At 46.3% G+C, this 27,758-nt stretch overlaps 1 protein-coding gene across 1 annotated transcript in view; it reads right to left on the reverse strand.

The window, feature by feature from the left end:
- The window catches only part of LOC126169316 (maltase 2-like), a 73,119-nt gene that overhangs the window by 18,189 nt on the left and 27,172 nt on the right, over nt 1-27,758 (reverse strand). Inside the window, exons 4-6 of the mRNA XM_049920632.1 lie at nt 22,624-22,752; nt 10,052-10,239; nt 4,489-4,690 (exon numbers count right to left, since the gene is read on the reverse strand). Of these exons, the coding sequence (XP_049776589.1) occupies nt 4,489-4,690; nt 10,052-10,239; nt 22,624-22,752 (519 nt within the window). The remainder of the gene's footprint in view (nt 1-4,488; nt 4,691-10,051; nt 10,240-22,623; nt 22,753-27,758) is intronic.

A 27,758-nucleotide genomic window follows, 5' to 3' on the forward strand; every position in this document is an offset into this window, starting at 1 on the left:
CGACAGGCGTGAATGGAGGGACGAATGGAGACGTGTCGTCTTCAGCGATGAGAGTCGCTTCTGCCTTGGTGCCAATGATGGTCGTATGCGTGTTTGGCGCCGTGCAGGTGAGCGCCACAATCAGGACTGCATACGACCGAGGCACACAGGGCCAACACCCGGCATCATGGTGTGGGGAGCGATCTCCTACACTGGCCGTACACCACTGGTGATCGTCGAGGGGACACTGAATAGTGCACGGTACATCCAAACCGTCATCGAACCCATCGTTCTTCCATTCCTAGACCGGCAAGGGAACTTGCTGTTCCAACAGGACAATGCACGTCCGCATGTATCCCGTGCCACCCAACGTGCTCTAGAAGGTGTAAGTCAACTACCCTGGCCAGCAAGATCTCCGGATCTGTCCCCCATTGAGCATGTTTGGGACTGGATGAAGCGTCGTCTCACGCGGTCTGCACGTCCAGCACGAACGCTGGTCCAACTGAGGCGCCAGGTGGAAATGGCATGGCAAGCCGTTCCACAGGACTACATCCAGCATCTCTACGATCGTCTCCATGGGAGAATAGCAGCTTGCATTGCTGCGAAAGGTGGATATACACTGTACTAGTGCCGACATTGTGCATGCTCTGTTGCCTGTGTCTATGTGCCTGTGGTTCTGTCAGTGTGATCATGTGATGTATCTGACCCCAGGAATGTGTCAATAAAGTTTCCCCTTCCTGGGACAATGAATTCACGGTGTTCTTATTTCAATTTCCAGGAGTGTATATCATCAGGGACAGTTGTGTGCCCCGACCGGGAATTGAACCCGGGCTCTAGTCCCGGTCGGGGCACACGTTTTCAACTGTCGCCATTGATGTATATCAACGCCTGTCGGTAGCTTGGGGTCTTGTTTTAATTATCATTTCATTGCAGATACGGTTCCTAAACGATGCTGCCTTCTTGGAATGCTATACAACCATAACATTAGTAGTTTTATTTCAATAAAGCAGGCTGACAAATATTAACTTTATATGCACAACAAATGTTGCAAGCGATGGGCGACATGCAAATAGTAATCTTCTTCGCTCTTTACAAAGTCCAAACAAGCAAATGATATGGATCACTACTATCTGATATTGTAGCACTCTCTCCTAGGCCGTGCTAATACTCAGCGAACACTTTCCACTAATGTTCCGGCCGAGGCTGGCAGGAGCGGCGTTTAAAAAATGTTCAAATGTGTGTGAATTCCTAAGGGACCCAACTGCTAAGTGCATCGGCCCCTAGTCTTACACACTACTTTAATTAACTTATGCTAAGAACAACACACACACCCATGCTCGAGGGAGGACTCGAACCTACAGCAGCAGGGGCCGCGCAGACCGTGATACGGCTCCTCAAACAGAGCGTCCACTCCGGCGGAGCTTATATTCAATTCTTGCAGGTGTCGCTCCTGTCGTGGCGTGGCCGTAATCAGCGCCCCATTGGCCGAAGTCGTTTCACTGCCTTCTCTGGTCTTGAGTTCTTAGTCTTCGTTCCGGCGCTTGTGGTTACGCCAGAACAACCTCCACCAAAGGCGGGACATGTTCTTATTGGTCAGTCTTAAAAAATTCTCAAGAGTGTGAGACTAGGATCTGACTGAGCCGTGGCGGCTGGCGCTAGGGTGTTCTACTTGCATCGCTGATATCGATATTCGGCTGTCTTGCTATCTTTGACTGCTCCCCCCCGGCGGGTTTTCCGGGTGAACGTGTGACGTAAGAGTCTCCGGTCGGCGTTCATAGGGCCAACTTGCGTTGAAATCTTAGCCGGCGTCCCAAACCGTGGTACATGGACCTCGCCATGCTCGCCGTCCTTGTCTTTTGTCGCGTCGGATGTACGGGGCCTATCATTGGGCGCCATGACGTGCAAAATTGTGGCGAGCTCGTCGTGTCACGCTGAACCTCTTCCCAGCTCGTAATCTGCAAGCTCCAAGTTATTCTGTGTTTAACTAAGAAGATTGTTGAAACTTATTCTGGCATTGGTAGCTGCCGGAGGTGGTTCTGAAATTGGTTCCACAGTGGCTATTTTAAGGAGGCTGATGTTCCTCATTTCGTTTCCCATCATTTGTGGAGTGTGTGTTTTAAGTGGTTTTGATGCGAGTTTTAACCTGTTTTAGGACATATTGGCCGCTTGGGGACTGGTTGGCGTTGTGTACGCGCCGGGCAGCCATAGAGTTAATGGTTTAATCATTTGTGACGGCAGGATTTGGTATGTTTATTTAATGTTGACAGTGCCTTAAGGCAACTGCAAGTAATCTCTAAGTCTCCTGCTGGTTTACTGGGAGACTGTTACTGTTAGAGTATTGCTCCATAAGAATTTGGGGGCATGCTTATTATGTATTCCAGTGTGGCTGTGATTTTTCATTGCAATCTATTTGTGCTGCAGGCCATTGGTTAAGTCTGCTCGTTTCCTGGCGTCGGTGCGGTTATGGGTTCTTGTCAGGACCGCGCATTGTGAGGCCGGTCGGACTATACATAAACATATATCGCCTGCTTGTGAGCCTGTGCACAAGCCGTGGGGAGTGCCTGCCGGCCATAGCGTTATTGCTTCCAAATACTGCTGTGGGCCTTAATGCTGTTCTCTAAAGTTAAGTGAGGCCACTTTGCTAATATTAGCGTTTCTGTAAGTTATTTTACTGCTTAATACTAGCCATTCTCATCCAACACTTACGTTAATTGTTTGTGTATCTTTAATGAATGTGCAACTTGTTATTTTTCCTGTGTGCCAGTTTTGCGACCTTGGTTGGCCCACTTTGCGTTTTTAGTATAAGCATGTTTCACTGTGTACCTTTATGTGGGCAGTTCAGTTTTATTAACCTTTAAGATCTTTGTTTTTTAATGAAGTTGTGGTATTATGTGGCTGTGTAACTTTTAGTTGCAAGTGTTTAGTGTTAGTAGCCTTTTGAGATATCGTTAAACAAGAAACATTGTTTATGATTGATTATTCACGTGCCTACTATCTATTTTTTTTATTTCGGATGCAAAATATAATCCTTATTCGTGTTTATGTAATTCAATTAAAGGAAAAATGTGTAGACTGCATCAGTAAGAAGGCAAATGTCCAAATTGAAGTTTATAGTAAAGTCTGTTTTGAGTCAAATTAAAATTGTAAGACAATCAGAAGCTTGTCCATCACCAGAGATCCCGGGCTTCCCATTTTCTTTAAATAACTGTGATGAAATTCTAATTTTGATTTTCTAAAGAACTGAGTAGTACCACAGTTCACTGACTTTCTGGGAATTGTGTGCGTAGACAAATCCAGGGATTCGCGGACTGAAAAAGAAATCGATGGAGGAGGATAGATAGGTAGAATGTTCTAAAAACTGCGTCGACAAGAAGCCAACTGATTGGAGAACTTTTTACATCGCTTCTTTGGCGAGAAAGCAGACAGAGCGTTATCAATAGCCTCACTGGCCAGAATTTGGTACATCCTTTTTCACTGGAGAATTGTGAAGCAGACTCTGCTTAGAGCAGGGACAGGAGACATGGTGGAGACTTTCTCATGGGTAGGACTGCGAGGAGAAGACCCTGGTGCTAGAATTAGGGGCTTCATCGAGGAGATTCGGCAGAGAATGAAACTTCTGAATGTCAGCTTGTGCATTGTCAGACGAGTGGCGACGGTAGCCATTTGGACCGTATACAGCTTTCCTCTATGCACATCATCTTGGTGAGATTAACTGGTGGCGTCAGCAGGTTAGGTAGGAGCAAAGACAGGCTTTTTTTTCACTCAATTACATTCATGTAGGCTCATCCATAACCAAGTGAGCAGGAGTAGCTGCTTATTTGCTTTCCATTCTCTGTTTGGTATGATCTTACAATCACTGTGCAACCAGCAGAGACCATGCTTCCTCCGGTTAAATTATTGGAATATTATTTTTGAAACCCTTCATTCCTTTTCCGAGAACTTTGCCAAGTTTTGCTTGCTCTGTCTCATTTCTTTTCCTTAAATCGCTGTTGCTTTTGTAATGTGCCTAATTAAGATTCATGTGAATGTTACGGTTGACATGTGCACACTGAGAATGATTGCAATAAACTTAGGTTCACTTGGGCCAAGATTTAAATTCAGGAGGTAGTGAATCCATTTTTCCCGACTGCGTACCTTTAACGATTTTTTTCCTAGCTCAACACCCAGGACTCATTTACCAGGGCCAGCTCCCTAGCTATCGTCAAATTCGATATACACAGTTATTAATTCAGTATCTGAGTTATTTGCGGAGGAATCTGCCTCTCAGTAGCCCAACTGATGCAGATCCCACTAGCAGACGGAAGGCTCACGTTCATAAACCCCCATTGGGGCTTATTACCTTGCGTGTAACGGATGCCAGTGAGATCACTTTTCCTAAAACTAACTATGAAATGCCTGTTGCTAAACTCTTCTCATCTTAAGATTCTTTTTTGTGTTGTGCATGGTCAAAATAAAATTTTAAAAAACTGTATCAGAGAAACTCATTATCAACGCCAAGACTAAACATACCACCCAGTTGGACCACACTCCCCGCTCGTCGACAATGTCGATCCAGTTGCCGATGACTTCAGCGAAGTCCGCAGCAGTGGAGCTGGCGTTGACATCGGTGATCAGCAGGAAGTTGAAGGAGAAGTCAGCCCCAGGATTGGTCTCGTTACCGTAGTAGCCCAGAATCTGGTCCACTGTGCCGTAGGACTCGGTTATCATCGTCCTGGAAAACCATAAAACCACTTAACAACTCTGGAAGGAAACCCCAAATTTTTGCCAAGTCTTTGCTCACATTGACCCACGAGATATATTAACAACAGAGACTGGACAGAGACTTCAAGTTCCGTAGGGTCCGCTCTATCTACTCATATCCACTCGCCAGCATGACAATTTCAGTTTGCCAGTGCTTCCCATCCGTAATCCCTATATAGCTCTGATGGTAATAACATATTTTACTTGAATTCAGGAAATTTAAACAATATTTTTTTCTGTTCTTCTCGCTAAATTAAACTATATGAAAGAGGAGATTACTGTAAACATGTTCATCATCATCGTCGCTTATTGCACATAACCAGTCCAGTTAGGCTCATGGCAGAAGACAAAAAATATACCAATACATAAACATAAAACATTACGAAATAATGAACACATACATTCCACGAATCATGAATGGTAACCTCATATAAATTGATTTCAAGTGTTTGCCCATTTGCTTTTGTCTCTGTCATTCTAAATGCTGGCTGTTGGATCTGCTTATTGATTAAAGTTCTGTCTTTCCATCTCGTTCGCGGACGCCCTCTTCTACCAGTTATCTGATGTTCTAATAGTTTTCTAAGGGATGTACCCTCTGCTCGGAAAACATGATCTGCCCACTGTAGTCTTCTACTTGCAGTCACTCGTCCGACATTAGCGTTCTTAAACCGCCAATACTATGTTACTGCTGAGCTAGTACCATGAAATTACGAACTACGAATTGCAGTTCAGTAGGATGCTAGTCGTATGTTGTTACTGGCTGATGACCAGCTATCTCCACCATTCTACCTGACATGGTGTGTCTGCAAGGTGTACCGTATTCTCTTGGCAGTTCTTTCTAAAATAGCTGCAAAGGCTTATTACCATGACTTCATCGTTGCTGTTTTCTTTACACGGTAGTTCACCTTGCAAATTCAAATGGTTTTTGAAGGCTGCTTAACTGTTCTCACTAGTGCAATGTTACTCGCCAACATCAGTAATACTATTTACCACACAGGTTTCCTTTAGACAGGACCTTAAGCGGACTAAACATAGTACAAGGTATTATAATACATGGTGTTTATAAATGAATATCGGGGATTTAACGCTTTATAATATTTATTATATTAAACTTACAGTTATAAATGATATGTCAAATGAAAAAGCAACTCAAACAGTTTTACCAAGAACCTTATAAATTTCAATGTGAGCACCATTTGTCACACGGCACACATCAAGTGTTTAGCCGAGTTCTTCCCAAACGTTGATAAGTGTGTCTTCAGTGATTGTAGCAACAGTTGCTTCAATCCGGTTTCTTAATTCAGGGAGGTCTGCTGGTAGCGGAGGTACGTACACACGATTCTTGATGAAGCTCCAAAGGAAAAAATCTCATGGAGTTAGGTCAGGTGAACGTGGAGGCTATGCAAAGCAAGCGCTGTCATTGGGCCCCTTGCAGCCTATACAGCGCTTGGGTACAGTGAAGTTCAAGCAGTCGCGTATTTCGCTATGTCAGTGAGGTGGAAAGTGAAGTTCTCTGGCTCGTCTTCTTCCAACTGAGGGAAGAGCCATTGCTCTAGTGTATCAAGGTAAGAAGTGCCAGTTACAGTAGGTTCACGAAAAAAGAAAGACCCATAAACTTTTCGTCGGGATACGGCACAAAAAACAGTTACTTTAGGGGAATCTCGTTGCATTTGTACCACCTCGTGAGGATTTTCTGAGCCCCAGATGCGCACATTGTGAGTGTTAACATGTCCACTAAGGTGAAAGGTCGATTCATCACTGAAGGCAACATGATCCTGAAAATCTTCATCGTCATGAAACAACATTTTGTTTGCGAACCTCTGCCTCTGTGGTCTGCCGGCTTTAGAGCCTGTAATAACTGTAAACGGTAAGGACGTAGCTGTACGCGTTTTCTTAAAACTTTCTGAACAGTCGACACGGGAACTTGTAATTCACGACTAGCCTTCCAGAGTGATTTCTTCGGGCTACGAGTGAACGACTCTCTCACTCACTCAACAGTCTCTTAACTAACTCTTGGTCGTCCTGTGCTCTTCCCTTTACAAAGGCAGATACTATCTACATATGTTATTATCACTTGGAGAATCACAACCGAACTTCAGCCGGAACACACGTTGCACAGTAACTACAGATTCGGTCTTTGCAAACTGCAAAACACAAAACAGTTTCTGTTCACTAGTCGCCATCTTCGCTACTACAGCTGTCTAGCGGATTGCGGCGGAAACATTGCGTGCTGCGCATGTGCACTGGTGCCAAACTAAATTGTTTGAGTTGCTCTTTCTTTGGACATATCATTTAAAACTGTAAGTTTAATGTAATAAATATTATAAAGCGTTAAAACGCCGATATTTATTTATAAACACCCTGTATTTGCAAACGGATAGAACCATGGAACGGAACCACCATTTCACTCCCTGCCTCTGTGTATTCTCCAGCTGCCTAACCGATAAAATAATAAAATAGCTGTTTAGGCATTAGACGCAATCAATATGTCAAAGGAGTGGATATCATAGCTATTACAATTGAAGTAGGGCGAGATCGTTCCATCTCTACAGTGTCATTTAATTTAGACCTGTTTTGTGCCAGATTGCCGTAATATGCAAATGATCACATAGTTTGTGGTATGACTGCCTGAGGCTCCAAGCTGTCTGAATTCGCAGACAAGGAAACCAGAGGGAAGGGCCACACCATATTATACAGCTACTGGTGTCTACCACAGAGATGGTATAGAGAGTGCTTCCGTAACAGCCTGAAAAAAGGATGCTCCACTCAACAACTTGAGGTAGGAAACTTGGGGTCGGAGAAACCAGAATTTGGAAGCCAAGACATTAACGTGTGTACAATATTACGCTTCTCCAAGAACAGAAGCACGGCTCTGAGCAATTGTCTGGCTACAAGATGCCATCACCGCCAGGCAAGACATACAGCGTGTAGGGATGCAGTTGGTCCGCAATAATGTTCACGTACTCCAAAGCAGTTACGGTGCGTTTGATTACTATCACAGGTCGCATGGGATCCAAGGGAAATAATACTGCCCCATCGGCCTGTGTCCGTGGCGTAGTGCACGTTTCCATCAGAAGTTTATCTAATGATGGCATATCTGGACACGAGCTTCGACCTGGTGTAACAATAAAAGTGATGCGTGCAAGCAACATGTTTATATCGATACAGGGTCCAATTTCCGTGATTCCGTGCACACTGCTATTTTAATTCATTGTGTCAACATGGCAACACTGTGGAGTTGTCTGCCACGGAGCGGTGGCAATGTGCGTTGAGAAGTGCATTCCGAAACACCTGTGCCGGCAGCAGCACCTTACTTTGTCGTCAGATCGGCCACAAATAGTCGCATATGCTGCTCTACACAGCTGTCAAGCCACTGACTTCAGCGTTCTGTAACGAGGGGTGGCACGTCAGTCACCTTGTCGCCTACTCGTAGTTTCAAAATCCTCTAGCTGCTCTCCATAGATTCTCACGACAGTATCACGTGACAGTCGATCAGCTTCGGCCTTTGCGAAATAATGGTTCCCAGTCATCAGGCCGTAGCAATTTGTCCCTCGTCAAGGTCGTTTACATCAGTGGATTTCCACATTTACGAACCGTATCGTCGGTAGAATCATTCCTCATTCCTCCGTACTCCGCTTGTACGCTTCCTTACCACGTCACATCCCAGCGTCACCATTGGGAGTATTCAGTCTCGCTGTGAGCAGAGTGGCCATAATGTCTTCGCTGGCCAGTTTACACCATCTCATAGGAAATATCTGGACATCTATTGGTGAGCGTCATGGGCTGTCCACCTTTACGATGACTCTAAATTTGCTAGGGACACTTCCAGGTGTTCCATTTGGTTCATGTTAGGACTCTGGTCATTCCGGCACATTTCATGAAAGTTATTGATCACAAACAGTCGCCTCACTGATAACACATTATGAGATAGTGCATTGTCCTACTGATACAAACAGTCTTTTTTCCTCTACTGTATGCATTACACAAAGATGTGAAACGAGGTCGTACCTTATACAATTAACGTTTTCTTAAGCACACAAAGGTGATCAGACTCTAATCATAAATAACACCCTCACACCGTAAACCACCTCCTCCATACTTCATGGTTGGCGAGACACAGAGAGCCATGGAACATTTTCCACAAAAAATGGCTCTGAGCACTATGGGACATAACATCTGAGGTCATCAGTCCTCTAGAACTTAGAACTACTTAAACCTAACTAACCTAAGGACATCACACACATCCATGCCCGAGGCAGGATTCGAACCAGCGACCGTAGCAGTCACGCGGTTCAGGACTGAAGCGCCTAGAACTGCTCGGTCACTACGACCGGCTACACTTTTCACACATTTCTCAATACTCAAACCCCTCAACCGCATTTCCACTAGGTGTAGTTTGTTTCATTACCCCAATTACTCTTTTCCAGGTACACTGGAGTCGGTGTGTACACCACCCCAAGCGTCGCTTAGGACTGACTGTGGAAATGTGTGCCTTATCAGGAGCTGCTCTACCACTGAACTCCATTCACCACCTACATACGAACAATGGGCAAGTTGGAACTGTTGGTAGCACTTTGGAGCTCAAGAGTGATTCCTCTCGCTGACTGCATCCGATTTTTTACAGCCACACCCTGCAATGCATGATGGTCCCTCGTCCGTCAGTATATGAGGTCTTGCGTGTTGTTGGCTTAGCAGTGGTTGTTCCTTCCCAGTTGACAACTATATCTCCAAAAGTCGACTTGGTTGGCTTCACAAGGGTTGAAATGTTGCTGATGGATTTGCTATCCAGATGACATCCAATGACTAGTTTACGTTCGAAGTCACTGACCTGTCCTTACTGACCCATTGTCCGCCCCGGTAGCTGAATGGTCAGCGTGACGGACTGCCGTCCTAAGGGGCCCGGGATCGATTCCCGGCTGGGTCGGGGATTTTCTCCGCTCAGGGACTGGGTATTGTGCTGTCTCCATCATCATTTCATCCTCATCCGACACGCAAGTCGCTCAATGTGACGTCGAATGTAATATGACCTGCACCAAGGCGGCCGGACCTGCCCTGTAAGGGGCCTCCCGGCCATTGACGCCAAACGCTCATTTCCACTGACACATTCTATTACTGCTTCTCTACTGACAACAAACCAGCCCCTATCTCCTTTTCATACTGGCGGTCCACCTCATGATACCTAGTAGTGAATTCCGCATTACATAGAGGTGTCAGGATACTTTTGATCAAACAGTATAAATGTTTGCCACGTGTTGAGAAACCAGTGTTTAATTTTATGTGGACACTGAAACGCTGAAACATGTATCTTCAGTGAAATCCAGTGATTGCTTACCTGTTGTCATACTCATCGACGACGGCACGAAACTCTTGTACGATGACGTAGGACTCAGGCTGGTGCATGTACGGCTGGTCTATGTCGCCCGGGACCCCATCCGGAAAGCCCTCCGCCTCGACCAGGAACGTCACCGCGTCCATGCGGTAGCCGTCCACGCCCTTGTCCAGCCAGAACCGTAGATTGTCCTGAAAACCGAGGTCTTCATTTATTCGGGGCCGCCCTGTGAAGAATCATTTCAGAGCTTATGCTCTTATGAAGAAGTTATTTTATATTATACTGTTGGAGAAAAGAGGAGTTCCTAAGGTGAAAGAGACATGGTTGTTAAATCCTTTGTCTATGGTGTATAAGCCTAAAAAATTAACCTCTTTCGGAAATTCCTGCTTTTATTGAAATTTTGTGAGCTTGTCAAGCATTTGGAGTCGAAACCAAACGCAGCCTCGGTCTGTACAACCGTTCCTTGGTAGCGTATAGATACAATTTTTTTTCATCAACTTTCTCACTCCAGCTATCGGCGGACTGGTAAACTACAATTTTTGGCCAACAGCCATGTTGCGTCCACATCATGTTAGTAGCTGTTGAAGTAGATGAACGTCCAACAGGACTTGGCGTTGTGTGTTTGTGTGGATGGGTGTGTGTGTGTGTGTGTGTGTGTGTGTGTGTGTGTGTGTGTGTGTGTGTGTCAAGAAGGGGGAAGGGGAGGGAGATGTTTTACAGTCAGGAGATGGGTGAAATGGAACTACATTGTGGAGAAGTAAATGTTGCACAAAATCTGATTTTTTGGAAATTTGTGGGAAGGTCTTATGGGAACAAAGTGCTGAGGTCATCGGTCCCTAAGCTTACGCACTACTTAATCTAACTTAAACTAACCTACGCTGAGGACAACACACACACCCATGCCCGAGAGAGGACTCGAACGTCCGACGGGTGCAGCAACGAGGACCGTGACAAGGCGCCCTAGACCGCGCGGCTACCCGGCGCGGCTAAAGCTGACTTTTTAGCTACAGAGGAGAGCGAGCCGATTTATAAGCCGTATGGTGAAACAGAACTGAACTGGTGAATTGTTTCGAGTGGATCAAACGTTTCGTGATCGTGAGGTGCAGTAGCGGGCGATGAATGCAGCGTTTTGTCCACAAATAGGATCAACATGTCTATCGCAACTATTGCTATGTTCATTACAAAACTGTTAGGAAATGACGTCTTGGATGATAGAAGAAATATTAGACCGCCTCAAAAAATTCAATTTTCTTCTTTTTGATGCTCAGCCGAATTGTTGCTTCCGTTTTATGCAAAATACTTCGCAACAGAAGAAAATTTGAAGAATTGGATGTTGGTTTTGACTAAGGAGCAAATCGACGATCGATTGATACTTATCAAGACACTTCTGATACTGATAAGAGAGTTCTATTGAAGCTTATTACTAGCGTGTAATTTTCTGCTCTACTTACTGTTCTGAAACAGTGTCAATTCCATATGGGTCGATGAAAAATCTCCAAGATCTCAAGAGTCAACACAAATTTATTTCTGATTTCCGTATTGGTACCCTCATACAAAAAACACTTCGTGCCTCCACATAGAAAGGTAAATACACAAATGTATCTTAAAGTGTTTAAACATTTTGTACCTCGAATCCAGCTACACTCATGTGCAGAAGAACAGAACACCTTGAATGATTAGAGACAGTACGTTCATATTCAAAGAACACGAACATTTGTATGTTCTGCAGAAACGATTAGCATTTGAATCATGTCGGCCCACGGGTTCAAGGTTCAACATCGATATCGCGGCGCAACACCACCTGCTAATAAATTGTGACTGCGGCTCTCGTTGTCGCTATAAACCGAAGGTAACGGATCATTGTGGCTTGAGCAGACGTGCAGGTTGCCTCGCAGACGTATCCGAGAACCGTACCGTCAAATCATTGAGTTTGAAAGAGGGCGCATTATTGGCATGACAGAATAAGATTCACCCATCCGGAAAATTGCTGCTCACGAACAGTGCAATGGGTGTGTGCAGAACGGTTCACGAAAGGCAGTAGAACACTAATAAATGAGTCATGTCGTACCACCCACTTCACCCCCTCCCCCCCCCCCTCCCCGAGATCGGCACCTCATCCTAATGGCATTGCAGAACAGATCTACGTCCTCCTCGGCTCTGTGGCAACAGTGGAACAAAGTTAACACATAGTACACTATCAGCGGTGACAGTCCGTCCGCTTTTCCACCTGCCTTTGACGAATGTACGGAAACATGCTAGACGGCAATGGTGAGTGGAACGACGTCATTGGGGCAGGAATGGCGTCATATAGTTGTCGCGTCTGTACTTTCCTGCGAGCTTATCTGGGTGGGAGCTAGACGCTAACTCCACTATTGAGGTTCGTCCAACTCCATGTCCTGGTGCTGGAAAACAAGCTGGAAATTCTTTGCAGATAAGGGAACTCAGTAGAATAAGGAACGTATACTTCTGATGAAATATCTGAGATGAAACACGAGGTAGGATAAGACCACTGTCGAACCCTAAGAGGCACCAACACATTGAATGTAAGTTGGGTAATCCTGCATGTGCCCTGTGCAGCTAAGAGCCACGGGGAGCTAAGTCCCGTCCCGAGGGCAGAGTAACTCAGGTCCAGCGTCTGAGGCAACTGTCGAAGGAATCTCCCAGCAGCACCAGCGGCCCTGCTTATATAGGCTCGTCTGATGCAATCCCCCGCGATCACGCGCGTCTCCCGTGTCCTTTCGTCCTTCCAGAACATTCTGTCGTAGCTGGTCATGTAGCTCCAGGTTCCCTTGCCACAGAAACGCAACCTCTCCTGCTTCCCAGCGCCCTGGCTGACGTTAGGTTGCTTTCCTACATGTTCATGTTACGCAATCTTATGCATTTCTACTCACATCCGCGACCCATTCGCGACATAGTGTTTTCGGATGAATCCAGATTCTATTATTTTGAAAATAATGGCCACATTTTGGTCGCTGCAGACAGGGAAAGCGACAACACAGTCATTGCATCCGCACAAGTCTAACAGCGCCAGCTCCAGGCCTTAAGGTGTAGGGTGCTGTTGGGTACAACCACAAATCACAGCCGGTGCGTGTGCAGGACACTGTGACCTACGTGAATCAGGTCCTGCGACCCGTACTCATAACCCTTCTGCACAATACCCCAAACGCCATTTTTCAGCAACACAACGCAGGACCACATGCTGCTGCACGAACGTGTGCCTTTTTGGTGTCACGGGATGTCAGCATTTTGCTCTGGCCCGCCAGGTCTCCAGACATTTCGCCAGTCTAAAATGTGTGGGATTGGTGAAACGACGGGTGCAGCGCTGTGACATAACACCAACCTCCACGGATGAATTTTGGAACAAGGTGAATGCAGCATCGATGTCTATAACACAGGACACATTCGCGCCTTTTACGCGTCGATGCCCTCATGCACGGAAGAAATTATCAGGCCCATGGTGGACCCTGTGTCTAGTAGGCAAAAGGTGACTGAAATACTAATAATTTCTGCAGAACGTACTAATGTACATATCATGCTAATATGAATGTCCTATCTCTAGTCGTTCAAGGTGTTGTGCTATCTTTTCTGAAGATGGGAGTAGTTCTGCCAGTTTCGATTTCTACATCTTGCAATGAATCGGAGCAACGGAACCGGAGATAGCCAGTGTAATTCCGGGTGCTGTGAGAATGTTCAAATGGAAGAGAGTGAGGAGGTCAGTAGAAAACGGTCTGCAACCTGGTGTGAGTGCGGTGACAGTAGCCCTTACTGAATCTGCTGATTGCAGGCAGCTACTAGAAATTCTAACAGCCAAATGGCACCGTGGAGGCCAATGATATGCCCCAGTGCCCTCCACAACAGCGGCCAAAGAAATACCCTATCTTGTGGGAAGGAAGATTAGATTTTAACGTCCCAACCACAGCATTGTCGTTGGAGACAGAGCACAAACTCGTAATGTTTCAAGGATAGAGAAGTAAATCCGTCATGGCCTTTTCAAAGGAACCATCTCGGCATTTGCCTGGAGCGATTTAGGGAAATCGTGGAAAATCTAAACCTGTATAGCCGGACGTGGATGTGGACCGTCATCCTCCCGAATAGGAGTCCAATTCACTGACCACTCAGCCACTTCGCTCGGTCCTGCTTGTCGGCACAAAACCGTGGAAACGGCTGGAATATGAAACTGACAGTTAACAGCCCGTCATTTGATTTCGTGTTCTATCTACGATAATGAATTTGTCAGCCATCATGTCGTCTGGCAGTATTACTACGCTCACCAAGTAGCAGTATAAAAATAATTTCAAACGCTTAAGTAGCTCAGCGGGATGTAGCGACTCCTGATTGTCTGACCCAAACACAGGATGTGTGGGCCTGTCCAGAGAGATCGGAAAACACATTGCTGGACTGTCACGAGCGGCGGACGTACCAGACAGGTTTGAGTATAGTGATGCTCAACATAGATGAGATGTTGTATATCCTTTAGCTTACTCGACTGTCATTAGCTGGCCGCACACGAGCGGATTTTAGCGAACCACGGATATTTCCGACGTATCGTCTAACACCTGTAGGGCCCCCCTGTGTGTGATGGAGACACGGCCTACCAGCCTTTGCCTGCAGTCCTCGAGACCGGAGATCCAGCCTCTACAGATGGGCAGAGACGTGCGGATTTCAGCGACGGGTCACGTTCCGTAAGTCAATGAGTTGTCAGGCGGTTTCCAGGTAAAAAATAAGTTGAAAGTTAAAATGTTCTAGGTTATTAGGCCGCGTCATGTTTCTTCTAAAATGATCGACGTTTCGACGCCTCTGTTGGGATCTTCCTCGGGATCTTCTGGTGTCCACTACTGCTAGAACACTGTCAGAAACGAGTGTCGCGTCGTCTTATAAAGGGGGAGTTTTCACGCGTTCGTTCTGAAGAAGTGATAGCATTGGTTAAAATTCATATGGCTACAATTGATGGGCCATAGTCATAGGCCGGCCAGTGTGGCCGAGCGGTTCTAGGCGCTTGTCTGGAACCGTGCGACCGCTACGGTCTCAGGTTCGAATCCTGCCTCGGGCGTGGATGTGTGTGATGTCCTTAGGTTAGTTAGGTTTAAGTAGTTCTAAGTTCTAGGGGACTCATGACCTCCGATGTTAAGTCCCATAGTCATAGGCTAATATTCCCGCTCTGATGCAGAAGAAGGGGCGTTGTCAGCTAATCTCCTGTGGATGCCATTGGCGGCCCATCGTCATTGGATAGAAAGGCACTGTTCCACACTATTCTGAAGTAGGGTTATTGGTTGAAATTCCTGCTACCGCTATTGGTTGGTCGTCGTCACTAGCTAGATTCGAAACGGACAGAGCAAGAGAGGGGGAATGTTTACCCAAAATTTTATTGTTGACTTACAGCGCGTTGTTTATGCCGCTCACACACCGCGGCCGCGTATTTACTTGCTTGATGGCGGGGAGCCACGATGCCGGAAGCCTATAGCCGTCCTCTCTATTGAAATTAGATGCATTCTTAGAAATTTCAACTGCTTCTCGGACCTTTCTTCTATAAATGTTTGTTTCCTTAGCCAGTACACGTACGTTATTAAAATCGATATCGGAGCCACAGTTCACATGATATTCCGCTACTGCCGATTTTGCAGTTTGTTTTAGCCGCATGTGCCGTTCGTGTTCCTTAATGCGTTCTTTCACTGTTCTTCCCGTTTCACCTATATATACATGTCACTTGATAGACGCCTGCATTGTGGAGGCAATCAGGTGCATCCGTTTTCCGTCGGAAAGAATCTTTTATTTTGTTTTGACTAAAGAAAGATGTCTGAATACCATCTTCCTTTAAAATTCTGCTTATGCAGTCAGTGTCCCCAGAAACGAACGGTAACCTGACGAAGTGAGAAGGCGGTTCCTCGTCATTCTTATTAGCGTTATGAATATTCCGCCTAAAAGCCCTGTCGATTGAATAACTATCATACCCATTTGCCTTCTTTTCCTCATTAAAAAATACATTTCTGATTCCAGGTTGTCGTTATCGCTGATTCGGAAGGCACGTGAAGACAGAGTGTTGAGCCCTGCTTGCTTCTGGGCTGGGTGGTGGTGCGAAGTGGCATCTAAATACCTGTTTGTGTTAGTCGGCTTTCTGTACACTCTATGACCTAGAGTATTATCAGATCTTCTGTATACCAATTGCTGTAAGTGTGGCGAAGGAGTGGATCACTGACCGCACAGAAAAAACAACTGCACCGCAAAAAACTTTATTACTAGAAGCTGACACATGAACATTACAGGAACAAGAAAATATTTAAAAAATAGAGCGTACGAAGAGATGGTTGAAATATTTCTAGACAATATTTCAACTATGGATCAAAGTGTAATAGGAACTAAGCTACAAAATTATAGAAAAGAGTTCAGAAAAGTGGAGGCTTCTGAAGCAAGCGGAAAACGAAAGGATGAGTCGTATAAAGCCATAAAAAGTTGTTGGACCATCTTCCTTATTGTATTACGTATTACACTCTTACGTCCATTATTTTACAAGTATTACGAGTTAATATTCTTTACGAATGATCAAGGACACACTTTTCCTAGCATGTCAACCCTTCAAGATTCTCAGAGGAGTGCCTATTGTTCGTCCGCAGCTCGTGGTCGTGCGGTAGCGTTCTCGTTTCCCACGCCCGGGTTCCCAGGCTCGATTCCCGGCGGGGTCAGGGATTTTCTCTGCCTCGTGATGACTGGGTGTTGTGTGATGTCCTTAGGTTAGTTAGGTTTAAGTAGTTCTAAGTTCTAGGGGACTGATGATCATAGCTGTTAAGTCCCATAGTGCTCAGACCCATTTGAACCATTTTTTGAAGCCTATTGTTCAGAAAGCATATCTTCGTCCCGGTGAAATGCCTTCAGGTATTACAGTGTCATCTTTCTGTAGCGTAATGGCCACTAGGCAGCGAATGAAAATTACAGTACAACTCTCAGTAGCTTAAGAATATTGCGCATAAAATGGGAACAACAAACTGGCAGAACACATAGAAGCACATCATTCATCACTAAAATGCAATTTACTGCACCAGATGCTCGATATCACCTATCCAGTGTTAACAAAAATGAAATGTACTCATCTAAAATTTCGTTGCAATTATACTGACTCACTGTTCGGTAGTTCTTGCAATCTTGGAGATTCTGAATCGTAGCCACATGGCTGCAATGTTTCCTTTCGGTAATCCATTTTTTCAGCTATTTTGTGCGATTTGTCTTTCGAAAAAAATGTATGAGTACATAGCGTATAAATCGCCGGCTACAGCCGCAATTTTATTCGCCTTATCTTCCACAATAACTTCTGCTCGACAATATAAATCGGCTCCAAAACTGAAAACAATGTTTTAAAAACACTGCACTGTACAACGTATTTTGAGTGAGACACAGCTGCAGCTACTGAACTCTGTCGTCTGCAGCCTAGGACCTGCCGACCATGCACAGCAGTCCTGGGACCGCGGATAAATCGGGAAAATCAACTGATTTACGTCACACACAAAGATACCCTGACTCCGAGCAGATTTGCGGAACTAGGTCCGAAAGGGTTAGGGGGGGGGGAGGGGGCTGGACGTTAGTGGATAACGCTGTGCTTGCGACTGGCGAGCCAGTTCGCTTAAAAATATCCTCTGAAATGGCGCACAGGTGTGGACCGTCGCACGAATCCGCTCGTGTGTGGTCAGCAGTTGTGTTTCCCGATCAAGGATCAGTTAGCTGCTCTAACATAGATAATTAGTCTAGTGGGGGTTGGGATTGTTTGGGGGAGGAGACCATACAGCTAGGTCATCGGTCTTATCGGATCGGGGAAGGACGTCGGCTGTGCCCTTTCAAAGGAATCATCCCGGCATTTGCCTGGAGTAATTTAGGGAAATCACTGAAAACCTAATTGAGTATGGCCGGAAGCGGGATTGAACCATCGTCCTCCCGAATACGAGTCTAGTGTGCTAGCCACTGCGCCAAATTAGTGTATAATTTGTACTTCATGAAAGCAAATCAATACTGTGTTTTAAATGGGGAATGTAATCGTATTTAGTCTTTATTTATTTCGTACGGGGATCCGAGACGACTTTATGGTTTAATGATCCCTGCTGATGTTGAACATCTGCTTTGTGTAGTACTGAATGTATCATTGTGCTACAGAGTACAGAGGTGAAAGCTGGGAACAGCTGAGCTACAGCATATAAGGCACACCTCGGTTGACTGGATTCGGAGGGCGACGGAATTCGCACGCAATACCACACCTGGATAAGAGCATTACACACCCTGTCATGCTGTTCATACCTTATATCAACGAAACCTAGTTCTAAATACACAGACGAGTCACATTAATATCACCTTCTATGTTGAGCGTTAACGCGCAGTAACCACTCACATAGGCCGGTAGCAGTACTAGCTGTGGAGAGTACACAAAGGGTGTCAAGGGGACTTGGACAACATTGTAATCGTTGTCGTAATGCGGAAACGGAGCGATTCCTCTGGCTTTCAAAACGCCATGATCATTGACTTTTGGGCCTAGGGTAGAAGCGTTTGCAAAACAGCTAAGTTTGCAGCTCTTTGCGTACCGGCCTGATTATAAGTGGTACTATCTGAAACTGGATCCAAAGAAACTGTGGTGCACCACGCACCGTAGAAGACAGGAGTGTACGACGGCTGCTGAGATGTGTACCGGAGAATAAACGTACAGCTGTTGAGCGGCTGAGCTCCCAGATGAACCAAAAGTCTAGCAACCATGACCGTTTAGCGGCAGTTGCTGCGTATGGGCCTCTGCAGCAGGTGACTAGTTCACGCTCACATGCTGAGACGAACTCAAATGGATATCCACTGAGTGGTGACTGGTGGTCTTTCCAGACGAATCACGTTTTCTGTCCACGGGCAGATGGCCGTTTCCGTGCACGGCGTGAAACGTCTTAAAAAAGACACCCTACAAGGAACGGCGGAAGGATCCATGCCGGAGGAAGGAGTGTATGGTCTGGGGAACACTTTCGTGGCATTCCGGGGGTGATCTCGTCATTCTGTAAGGCTCAATGTGTTAACAAAACAGTGCATCAATGCTTGGGGATCATGTCCTCCCCTACATGCAGTTTGTTTTCTTCGTCGTCTACCAGCAGGACAATGCAACGTGAGGCAGTGCTCACACTGTAAGTGCGTGGTTCGAGAGAGCACCAGGATGCGCTTACCATAATCCTCTGGCCACCAAACTCCTCGGATTTAAAGCCAATTAACAATGCATGTGGCCCACCTCGACCTGGTTGATCGCGCCGTGGATCCTCAACGAGAAACCTAGCGCAGCTAGTCAGAGCACAGTAGTAGGCATGGCTCCACATCCCCGTCACCACCTCCCACAGTCTCACTGACTCCCTTCGTGCCCTTCTCGCAGCGTTCTGCGGTACAAAAATATCGTTGTTCAGACTTTTGACAGGCTGTCAGATTAATGTGACTGGACACTGTATGTTCTCCATCCACCATAAGCGTGTGGCGGTGGGTACTTCTGATACCATTATTTATGTCCCCGTACCCCCTTATCTCTTCAATATGCGAATGGTACATGTAAAAGACGACACATACTCCATCTGAGGTCTAACATTTCTGATTTTGCTGAAGTGGTCATTTCGCGAGACGTATGATGGAGGAAGTAATATGTTTCCCGACTCTTCTTCCAACTTAGACTCTCAGAATCTTAATAGTAAAGCTCCTTATCATATACAACGTCTTTCTTGTAGGGTTCTGCCACTGAAATTTGCGGAGCATCTCCGTAGTGCTCTCGCACCGACTAAACGATACCGCTCCTCGTTTGGTCTTCTCTACTCCTTCTATTAATCTTGGTGAGGATTGCAGACTGATATACACTCCTGGAAATTGAAATAAGAACACCGTGAATTCATTGTCCCAGGAAGGGGAAACTTTATTGACACATTCCTGGAGTCAGATACATCACATGATCACACTGACAGAACCACAGGCACATAGACACAGGCAACAGAGCATGCACAATGTCGGCACTAGTACAGTGTATATCCACCTTTCGCAGCAATGCAGGCTGCTATTCTCCCATGGAGACGATCGTAGAGATGCTGGATGTAGTCCTGTGGAACGGCTTGCCATGCCATTTCCACCTGGCGCCTCAGTTGGGCCAGCGTTCGTGCTGGACGTGCAGACCGCGTGAGACGACGCTTCATCCAGTCCCAAACATGCTCAATGGGGGACAGATCCGGAGATCTTGCTGGCCAGGGTAGTTGACTTACACCTTCTAGAGCACGTTGGGTGGCACGGGATACATGCGGACGTGCATTGTCCTGTTGGAACAGCAAGTTCCCTTGCCGGTCTAGGAATGGTAGAACGATGGGTTCGATGACGGTTTGGATGTACCGTGCACTATTCAGTGTCCCCTCGACGATCACCAGTGGTGTACGGCCAGTGTAGGAGATCGCTCCCCACACCATGATGCCGGGTGTTGGCCCTGTGTGCCTCGGTCGTATGCAGTCCTGATTGTGGCGCTCACCTGCACGGCGCCAAACACGCATACGACCATCATCGGCACCAAGGCAGAAGCGACTCTCATCGCTGAAGACGACACGTCTCCATTCGTCCCTCCATTCACGCCTGTCGCGACACCACTGGAGGCGGGCTGCACGATGTTGGGGCGTGAGCGGAAGACGGCCTAACGGTGTGCGGGACCGTAGCCCAGCTTCATGGAGACGGTTGCGAATGGTCCTCGCCGATACCCCAGGAGCAACAGTGTGCCTAATTTGCTGGGAATAGGCGGTGCGGTCCTCTACGGCACTGCGTAGGATCCTACGGTCTTGGCGTGCATCCGTGCGTCGCTGCGGTCCGGTCCCAGGTCGACGGGCACGTGCACCTACCGCCGACCACTGGCGACAACATCGATGTACTGTGGAGACCTCACGCCCCACGTGTTGAGCAATTCGGCGGTACGTCCACCCGGCCTCCCGCATGCCCACTATACGCCCTCGCTCAGAGTCCGTCAACTGCACATACGGTTCACGTCCACGCTGTCGCGGCATGCTACCAGTGTTAAAGACTGCGATGGAGCTCCGTATGCCACGGCAAACTGGCTGACACTGACGGCGGCGGTGCACAAATGCTGCGCAGCTAGCGCCATTCGACGGCCAACACCGCGGTTCCTGGTGTGTCCGCTGTGCCGTGCGTGTGATCATTGCTTGTACAGCCCTCTCGCAGTGTCCGGAGCAAGTATGGTGGGTCTGACACACCGGTGTCAATGTGTTCTTTTTTCCATTTCCAGGAGTGTAGAATACTTAAGAATAGATGGAACACAGTTTTAGTAGGCACCTTCTGTCGTGGATGAATTACAATTTCTTAAGATTTTTCTTCTTTTCTTACAATTAGTTTTAGGTGGTCTTTCCACTTTCGATCATTCCAGATGTAAACTACCACGTATTTTTTTATTAACCATTTTTTCCTTCTGCACTGCAACACCCTTGTGGATTCCGCACGAAAGGATTGACAAGTCTTTGCTGAAAAGCAAGTCCCAACGTTGTGAGGTAGAAGGCTTTCCGGTTGTAATACGTCTTGAAAGTCTCTTCGGGTTTGCTGCCGGATCCTAAAATCAACTCGATTTAATATTTCGGCGATTCAACTGTCCGCCATCTTCAGGAGAAGGTTGCTGTGCTGAGTTCCGCTGAGAACTGATCATCAGCAGCAGCAACAGCGTTCTCCTGAAGATGGCGAACGGTTGGATGGCTGAAATATTGAATCGAACTGATCACCACATTTATCAGAGAAGTCACCATCGGAATATTTCCTCAAAACGAATTGTGCATTTGAGGTGTTCCAAATTCTGCTAGCTTAGACGCAGGAAACAGGCTAGGAACTTGAAGTCTATTAACAAAAAACCAAAATACCACTCTGTGCAACCAACTGTAAGTGCCAGGATGATAATTTCACTTTGCAGCGGAGTGTCCGCTGATATGAAATTTCCTGGCAGATTGAAACTGTGTGCCGGACCGGGACTCGAACTCGGAACTCATTTCTTCCAGGAGTGCTAGTTCTGCAAGGTTCGCAGAAGAACTTCTATGAAGTTTGGAAGGTAGGAGACGAGGTACTGGCTGAATTGAAGCTGTGAGAACGGGTCGTGAGTTGTGCTCGGGTATCTCAGATGGTAGAGCACTTGCCCGCGAAAGGCAAAGGTCCCGAGTTTGAGTCTCGGTCCGGCACACAGTTTTAATCTGCCAGGCAGTTTCAACTGTAAGTATCTCAATATGGTTGTAATCTTCCTTTCTCACCACAATCTTGATTGGGTGGAGTTTACAGAAGTAGATCATGGAAACTCTGCTGTTCATCAAGTCTCATCTTTAGAAGGTCGTCATTACGTGAGATCCGTAACTGTTACAAATAGTTTCCCACTACTGTGAACCAACCACCATCTATGTGTTTTAACTGAAAAGTAGAAAAGCATCCGACCTTTGATGTCTCATTTAGGACAAGTAGCGATAGTTTCCTGTTGATCAACATTTCACATAATATTACATAGACGTTTCCTCTGTTTCAAGAGCATGTACATTTGGCACAGAAAAGATCAGTGAGGATCGAGACATTGTAGGTACCTGCATTTCGGCGAGGACCTCGGGGTTTCTGTAGTTGAGGTCGGGCTGCTTGATGTGGAACTGGTGGAGGTAATACTGCTGGCGGGCCTCGTTCCACTCCCACGCCGTCTGCTGGTCGAACTGAGTGGGCTGAAAAGCACACGTGACACTTCATTAATCACTATCCAAGTTATAATGATGATATCTAGCAGCTAGAACTCTTTTTCTGTGAAGTTCATAGCAGGACGTGCTGAAAATTAATGCCTCCGAATTATTTCTATGAAAACTCTTAAGGATTTTAAAATAAACCAGACTCCACTTAAATTCTATACCTTTATTCTTCACGTTATACGTCTGTTTCCCGACATAGTCAACCTGGCGACGAACACGTTTCTCCCGACGAGAGGGAGTTTGTTTATACCGTCACTGTAGAACGTCTGACTTCGTTGACGGTACCACAGCCTCACCTCTGACTGCACCGCTTCATCATTATCAAAGTGAAGTCCTGGAAAATGTTCTCTAAGTTTTGGAAACGGATGAAAATCGGATGGAGCGAAGTCAGCACTGTATGGAGGATTACCAATGACAATGAACCCTCACACTCAAAATGCAAAACAAATTGTTGATAAAGGTCCCGTCTTGTCTGTCTCAGGCGAGTAGTCAATATTCGAGACAATCACTATGCACACAGTTTTCTGTACCGCAGTTCTGTATTGATGGCCTGTACACGCTCTTGTGATATGCGAAACTTACCTCAGACCTGTGTGTGTGTTATCCGACGATTTTCTCTGTTTAGTTCGTCAACTGGTTGCCGTAAACGTTCGACCACTAAGAGCTCTGTCGCACATGTTGAGGGTAGCACCACTGTTTCCTTCATTACGAGTTCGAACAAGCCAACGTCGCACGTTACTGAAGTCCATCAGTCATCACCACACTCAGTTTGCATCCTTCTTTGGATTTCAATTGGAGGTACTTTTTCTGCGGTTAGAATCTAGACTACAGCACGCTGTTTCTCACGCATCGACATACACTGATGAGCTAAAACATTATAACCAACTCCTAAATAGCTTGTTTGTCAGTGTTTGGAATGAAATGGCTCTGAGCACTATGGGGCTTAACATCTGAGGTCATCAGTCCCCTAGAACTTAGAACGACTTAAACCTAACTAACCTATGGATACCATACACATCCATGCCGGAGGCAGGATTCGAACCTGCGACCGTAGCAGTGGCGCGGTTCCGGACTGAAGCGCCTAGAACCGCTTGGCCACCGCGGCCGGCCTGGAGTGAAATACATCACTGATTCGGCGCACCAGGGATCCGTCAGTTTGTTGGTAGGTTTGTGGAGGAATGAGGCATTAGACGTCAGATGAATTCGCAATTAGGAACAATGACTACCATCAGCCGTAGAATGGAATGACGACAATGCAAATTGGTGCCGGGCCAGGAATCGATCGGGCCGGAGTGGCCGAGCGGTTCTAGGCGCTTCAGTCTGGAGCCGCGCGACCGCTACGGTCGCAGGTTCGAATCGTGTCTCGGGAATGGATGTGGGTGATGCCCTTAGATTAGTTAGGTTTAAGTGGTTCTACGTTCTAGGGGGCTGATGACCTCAGATGTTAAGTCCCATAGTGCTCAGAGCCATTTTAACCATTTGAACCAGGACTCGAACCAGTGAAACGTCTGATGAGCGCATCGTCTGACCTGTACGGTAATACACATAATGTATGTACGAGTACAGATCGCAGACGTATGGTTGACGACACATGGAAGTTTGAGGTCTGGCCGTGAGTCGTGCCTGGATAGCCAAATGGTAAGCTCGCGATAAGCGGGAAATCGGGTTCGAGTACCGATCCGGCACAAATTTTCATTGTCGTCATTCCATTGTACAGCTGATGGAGGTCGTTATTCGCAATGTGAATTCATCTGACATGTTTCGTACCGGCTGTGTTCTCCGCAGTGCGTTGTCATCAGAATAACACAGGCTCTGGAATACTGAGGCATTAGATGTCTACATATAGGTCAAGTAATTCGCGTAAATAATAGGCCGCTGATTTGCGTACATGGCCGCGCGGAGTGGACACGCGGTTAGAGGCACCATGTCACTGATTGCGCGGCCCCTCCGGCCGGAGGTTCGAGTCGTCCCTCGAGCATGGGTGTGTGTGTTGTTCTTAGCATGAGCTAGTTTAATTTAAGTAGTGTGTAAGTGTAAGTCTAGGGACCGATGACCTCAGCAGTTTGGTCCATTAGGAATTCACACACATTGAGCATTTTTTTTTTTTTTTTTTTTGCGTACATGGTGCCGGCGCCCGATAGCGACCCAGATGCGTCCCATAGGATTTACATCAGGCGAATTTGGTCGCCGTCAACGTAAGTTCAGTATAATGCCCCTCAAACTACTGCAGCACAGTTCTGGCTCCGAGACACAGTCAGTTATCCTGCTTGAAACATGACATCGCCACCAGGGAAGACATAAAACATAAAGGGATTCAGCTGTAATCATGTCTTCGATTACTACCACAGGTCCCATGCAAGGGCAGGAGAATGTCTCCCATAATGCTCCCACCAGCCTGCGTAGTCTTGATTGGCCAAGACCTTGCAGCTGCCGAATCCCAGCACGTGCTGGTAGAAGTTTCTCGTTCTTACACGAGACGTAAAGCGATTTTCACGCAAACTAAATGTCTTTTTCCAAAGCTGTTTCACAGAGGAAGACTGCACCGTAGTTCCTTCTCTAGATTGTCGCACAGATGACAAAATGGTAGATATCGAAATAGACGACAGAGGGATAGAGAAACAATTAAAATCGCTCAAAAGAGGGAAGGCCGCTGGACCTGATGGGATACCAGTTCTATTTTACACAGAGTACGCGAAGGAACTTGCCCCCCTTCTTGCAGCGGTGTACCGTAGGTCTCTAGAAGAGCGTAGCGTTCCAAAGGATTGGAAAAGGGCACAGGTCATCCCCGTTTTCAAGAAGGGACGTCGAACAGATGTGCAGAACTACAGACGTCTCTAACGTCGATCAGTTGTAGAATTTTGGAACACGTATTATGTTCGAGTATAATGACTTTTCTGGAGACTAGAAATCTACTCTGTAGGAATCAGCATGGGTTTCGAAAAAGACGGTCGTGTGAAACCCAGCTCGCGCTATTCGTCCACGAGACTCAGAGGGCCATAAATACGGGTTCACAGGTAGATGCCGTGTTTCTTGACTTCCGCAAGGCGTTCGATACAGTTCCCCACAGTCGTTTAATGAACAAAGTAAGAGCATATGGACTATCAGATCAATTGTGTGATTGGATTGAGGAGTTCCTAGATAACAGAACGCAGCATGTCATTCTCAGTGGAGAGAAGTCTTCCGAAGTACGTGTGATTTCAGGTGTGCCACAAGGGAGTGTCATGGGACCGTTGCTGTTCACAATATACATAAATGACTTGGTGGATGACATCGGAAGTTCACTGAGGCTTTTTGCAGATGATGCTGTGGTGTATCGAGAGGTTGTAACAATGGAAAATTGTACTGAAATGCAGGAAGATCTGCAGCGAATTGACGCAAGGTGCAGGGAATGGCAATTGAATCTCAATGTAGACAAGTGTAATGTGCTGCGAATACATAGAAAGATAGATCCCTTATCATTTAGCTACAAAATAGCAGGTCAGCAAATGGAAGCAGTTAATTCCATAAATTATCTGGGAGTACGCATTAGGAGTGATTTAAAATGGAATGATCATGTAAAGTTGATTGTCGGTAAAGCAGATGCCAGACTGAGATTCATTGTAAGAATCCTAAGGAAATTCAATCTGAGCACAAAGGAAGTAGGTTACAGTACGCTTGTTCGCCCACTGCTTGAATACTGCTCAGCAGTGTGGGATCCGTACCAGATAGGGTTGATAGGAGAGATAGAAAAGATCCAACGGAGAGCAGCGCGCTTCGTTTCAGGATCATTTAGTAATCGCGAAAGCGTTACGGAGATGATAGATAAACTCCAGTGGAACACTCTGCAGGAGAGACGCTCAGTAGCTCGGTACGGGCTTCTGATAAAGTTTCGAGAACATACCTTCACCTTCTACGTATATCTCGCGAAGAGACCATGGGGATAAAATCAGAGGGATTAGAGCTCACACAGAAGCACGCAGACAATCCTTCTTTCCACGAACAATACGAGACTGGAATAGAAGGGAGAACCGATAGAGGTGCTCAGGGTACCCTCCGCCACACACCGTCAGGTGGCTTGCGGAGTATGGATGTAGAGGTAGATTTAATTGCGATTTCTGAATGACAAATAAGCTTCATAACCTTTGCTTACGTATGGAATGTTGATGGCGTTACTCCGTTACTTTGTGAGGTTGAGCCGAAACGCTTATTCCAGCATGCCAGTTTGACGTTTTTTGGACGCTGTCTTAATTGGCTTTGCATTTATAATGGCCAGCGGTGTACGATGAAAGCGACCGTGCGGAAACCAAGAACGACTGTAGAGCGATCGAGACTCGCCTACAACACCTAGATAGGTTTTGGAATGCTGCAGCCCTGCAAGGGCTCAGTGAGGCTCAGCGAGGGAAGGTAATCGAGACATATTATGTCGACACACCAACACACCAAGCCCAGAGGCTCAGGAAGCACCCTTCATCATAGGTTAGTCTAGTCCCTGATTTGGTGATATAACTTATCTTACGTGCTATTTACTTGGTTGTCTGTTAATTCAACATCTAGCTCTGCTGATACCAGAAGCAATAGAGCTTTTATAGCGAAGTTTCTTATAGAAACATGCATTTAAATAATTTTGTAATGTATATATTATTTCCTTGCCTAGCCATAAACAGAATTTTCGGGTCGAGAGACCATTCTTTCAAGTAGAATGTTCCCTCACATTTCCTGAGCAGTGCTTTTGTATCGGTGGAAGTCATCCCACATAGGCCCCGTACCACGAATTGTACCGTTCAATCTTTTCAGTACTTATAATGATTAGTTACAAATCGGCCAATAACACGACACTACTACCTCTGGTTTGGTTACTGATATAACGCAGATTAAATTTTGGAACATGGCTGAACAAAATGAATTAGAGGGTAACGTTCCGTCGACTTCGATGTCATTAGACACGGAAACGGGCTGAATAGTTCTAACAGTCACTGGCATTCGGAACATTACGAGGCCACCAACTT

Source organism: Schistocerca cancellata, chromosome 1, assembly GCF_023864275.1.
Source record: "Schistocerca cancellata isolate TAMUIC-IGC-003103 chromosome 1, iqSchCanc2.1, whole genome shotgun sequence".
NCBI classification, from domain to species: Eukaryota; Metazoa; Arthropoda; class Insecta; order Orthoptera; family Acrididae; genus Schistocerca; species Schistocerca cancellata.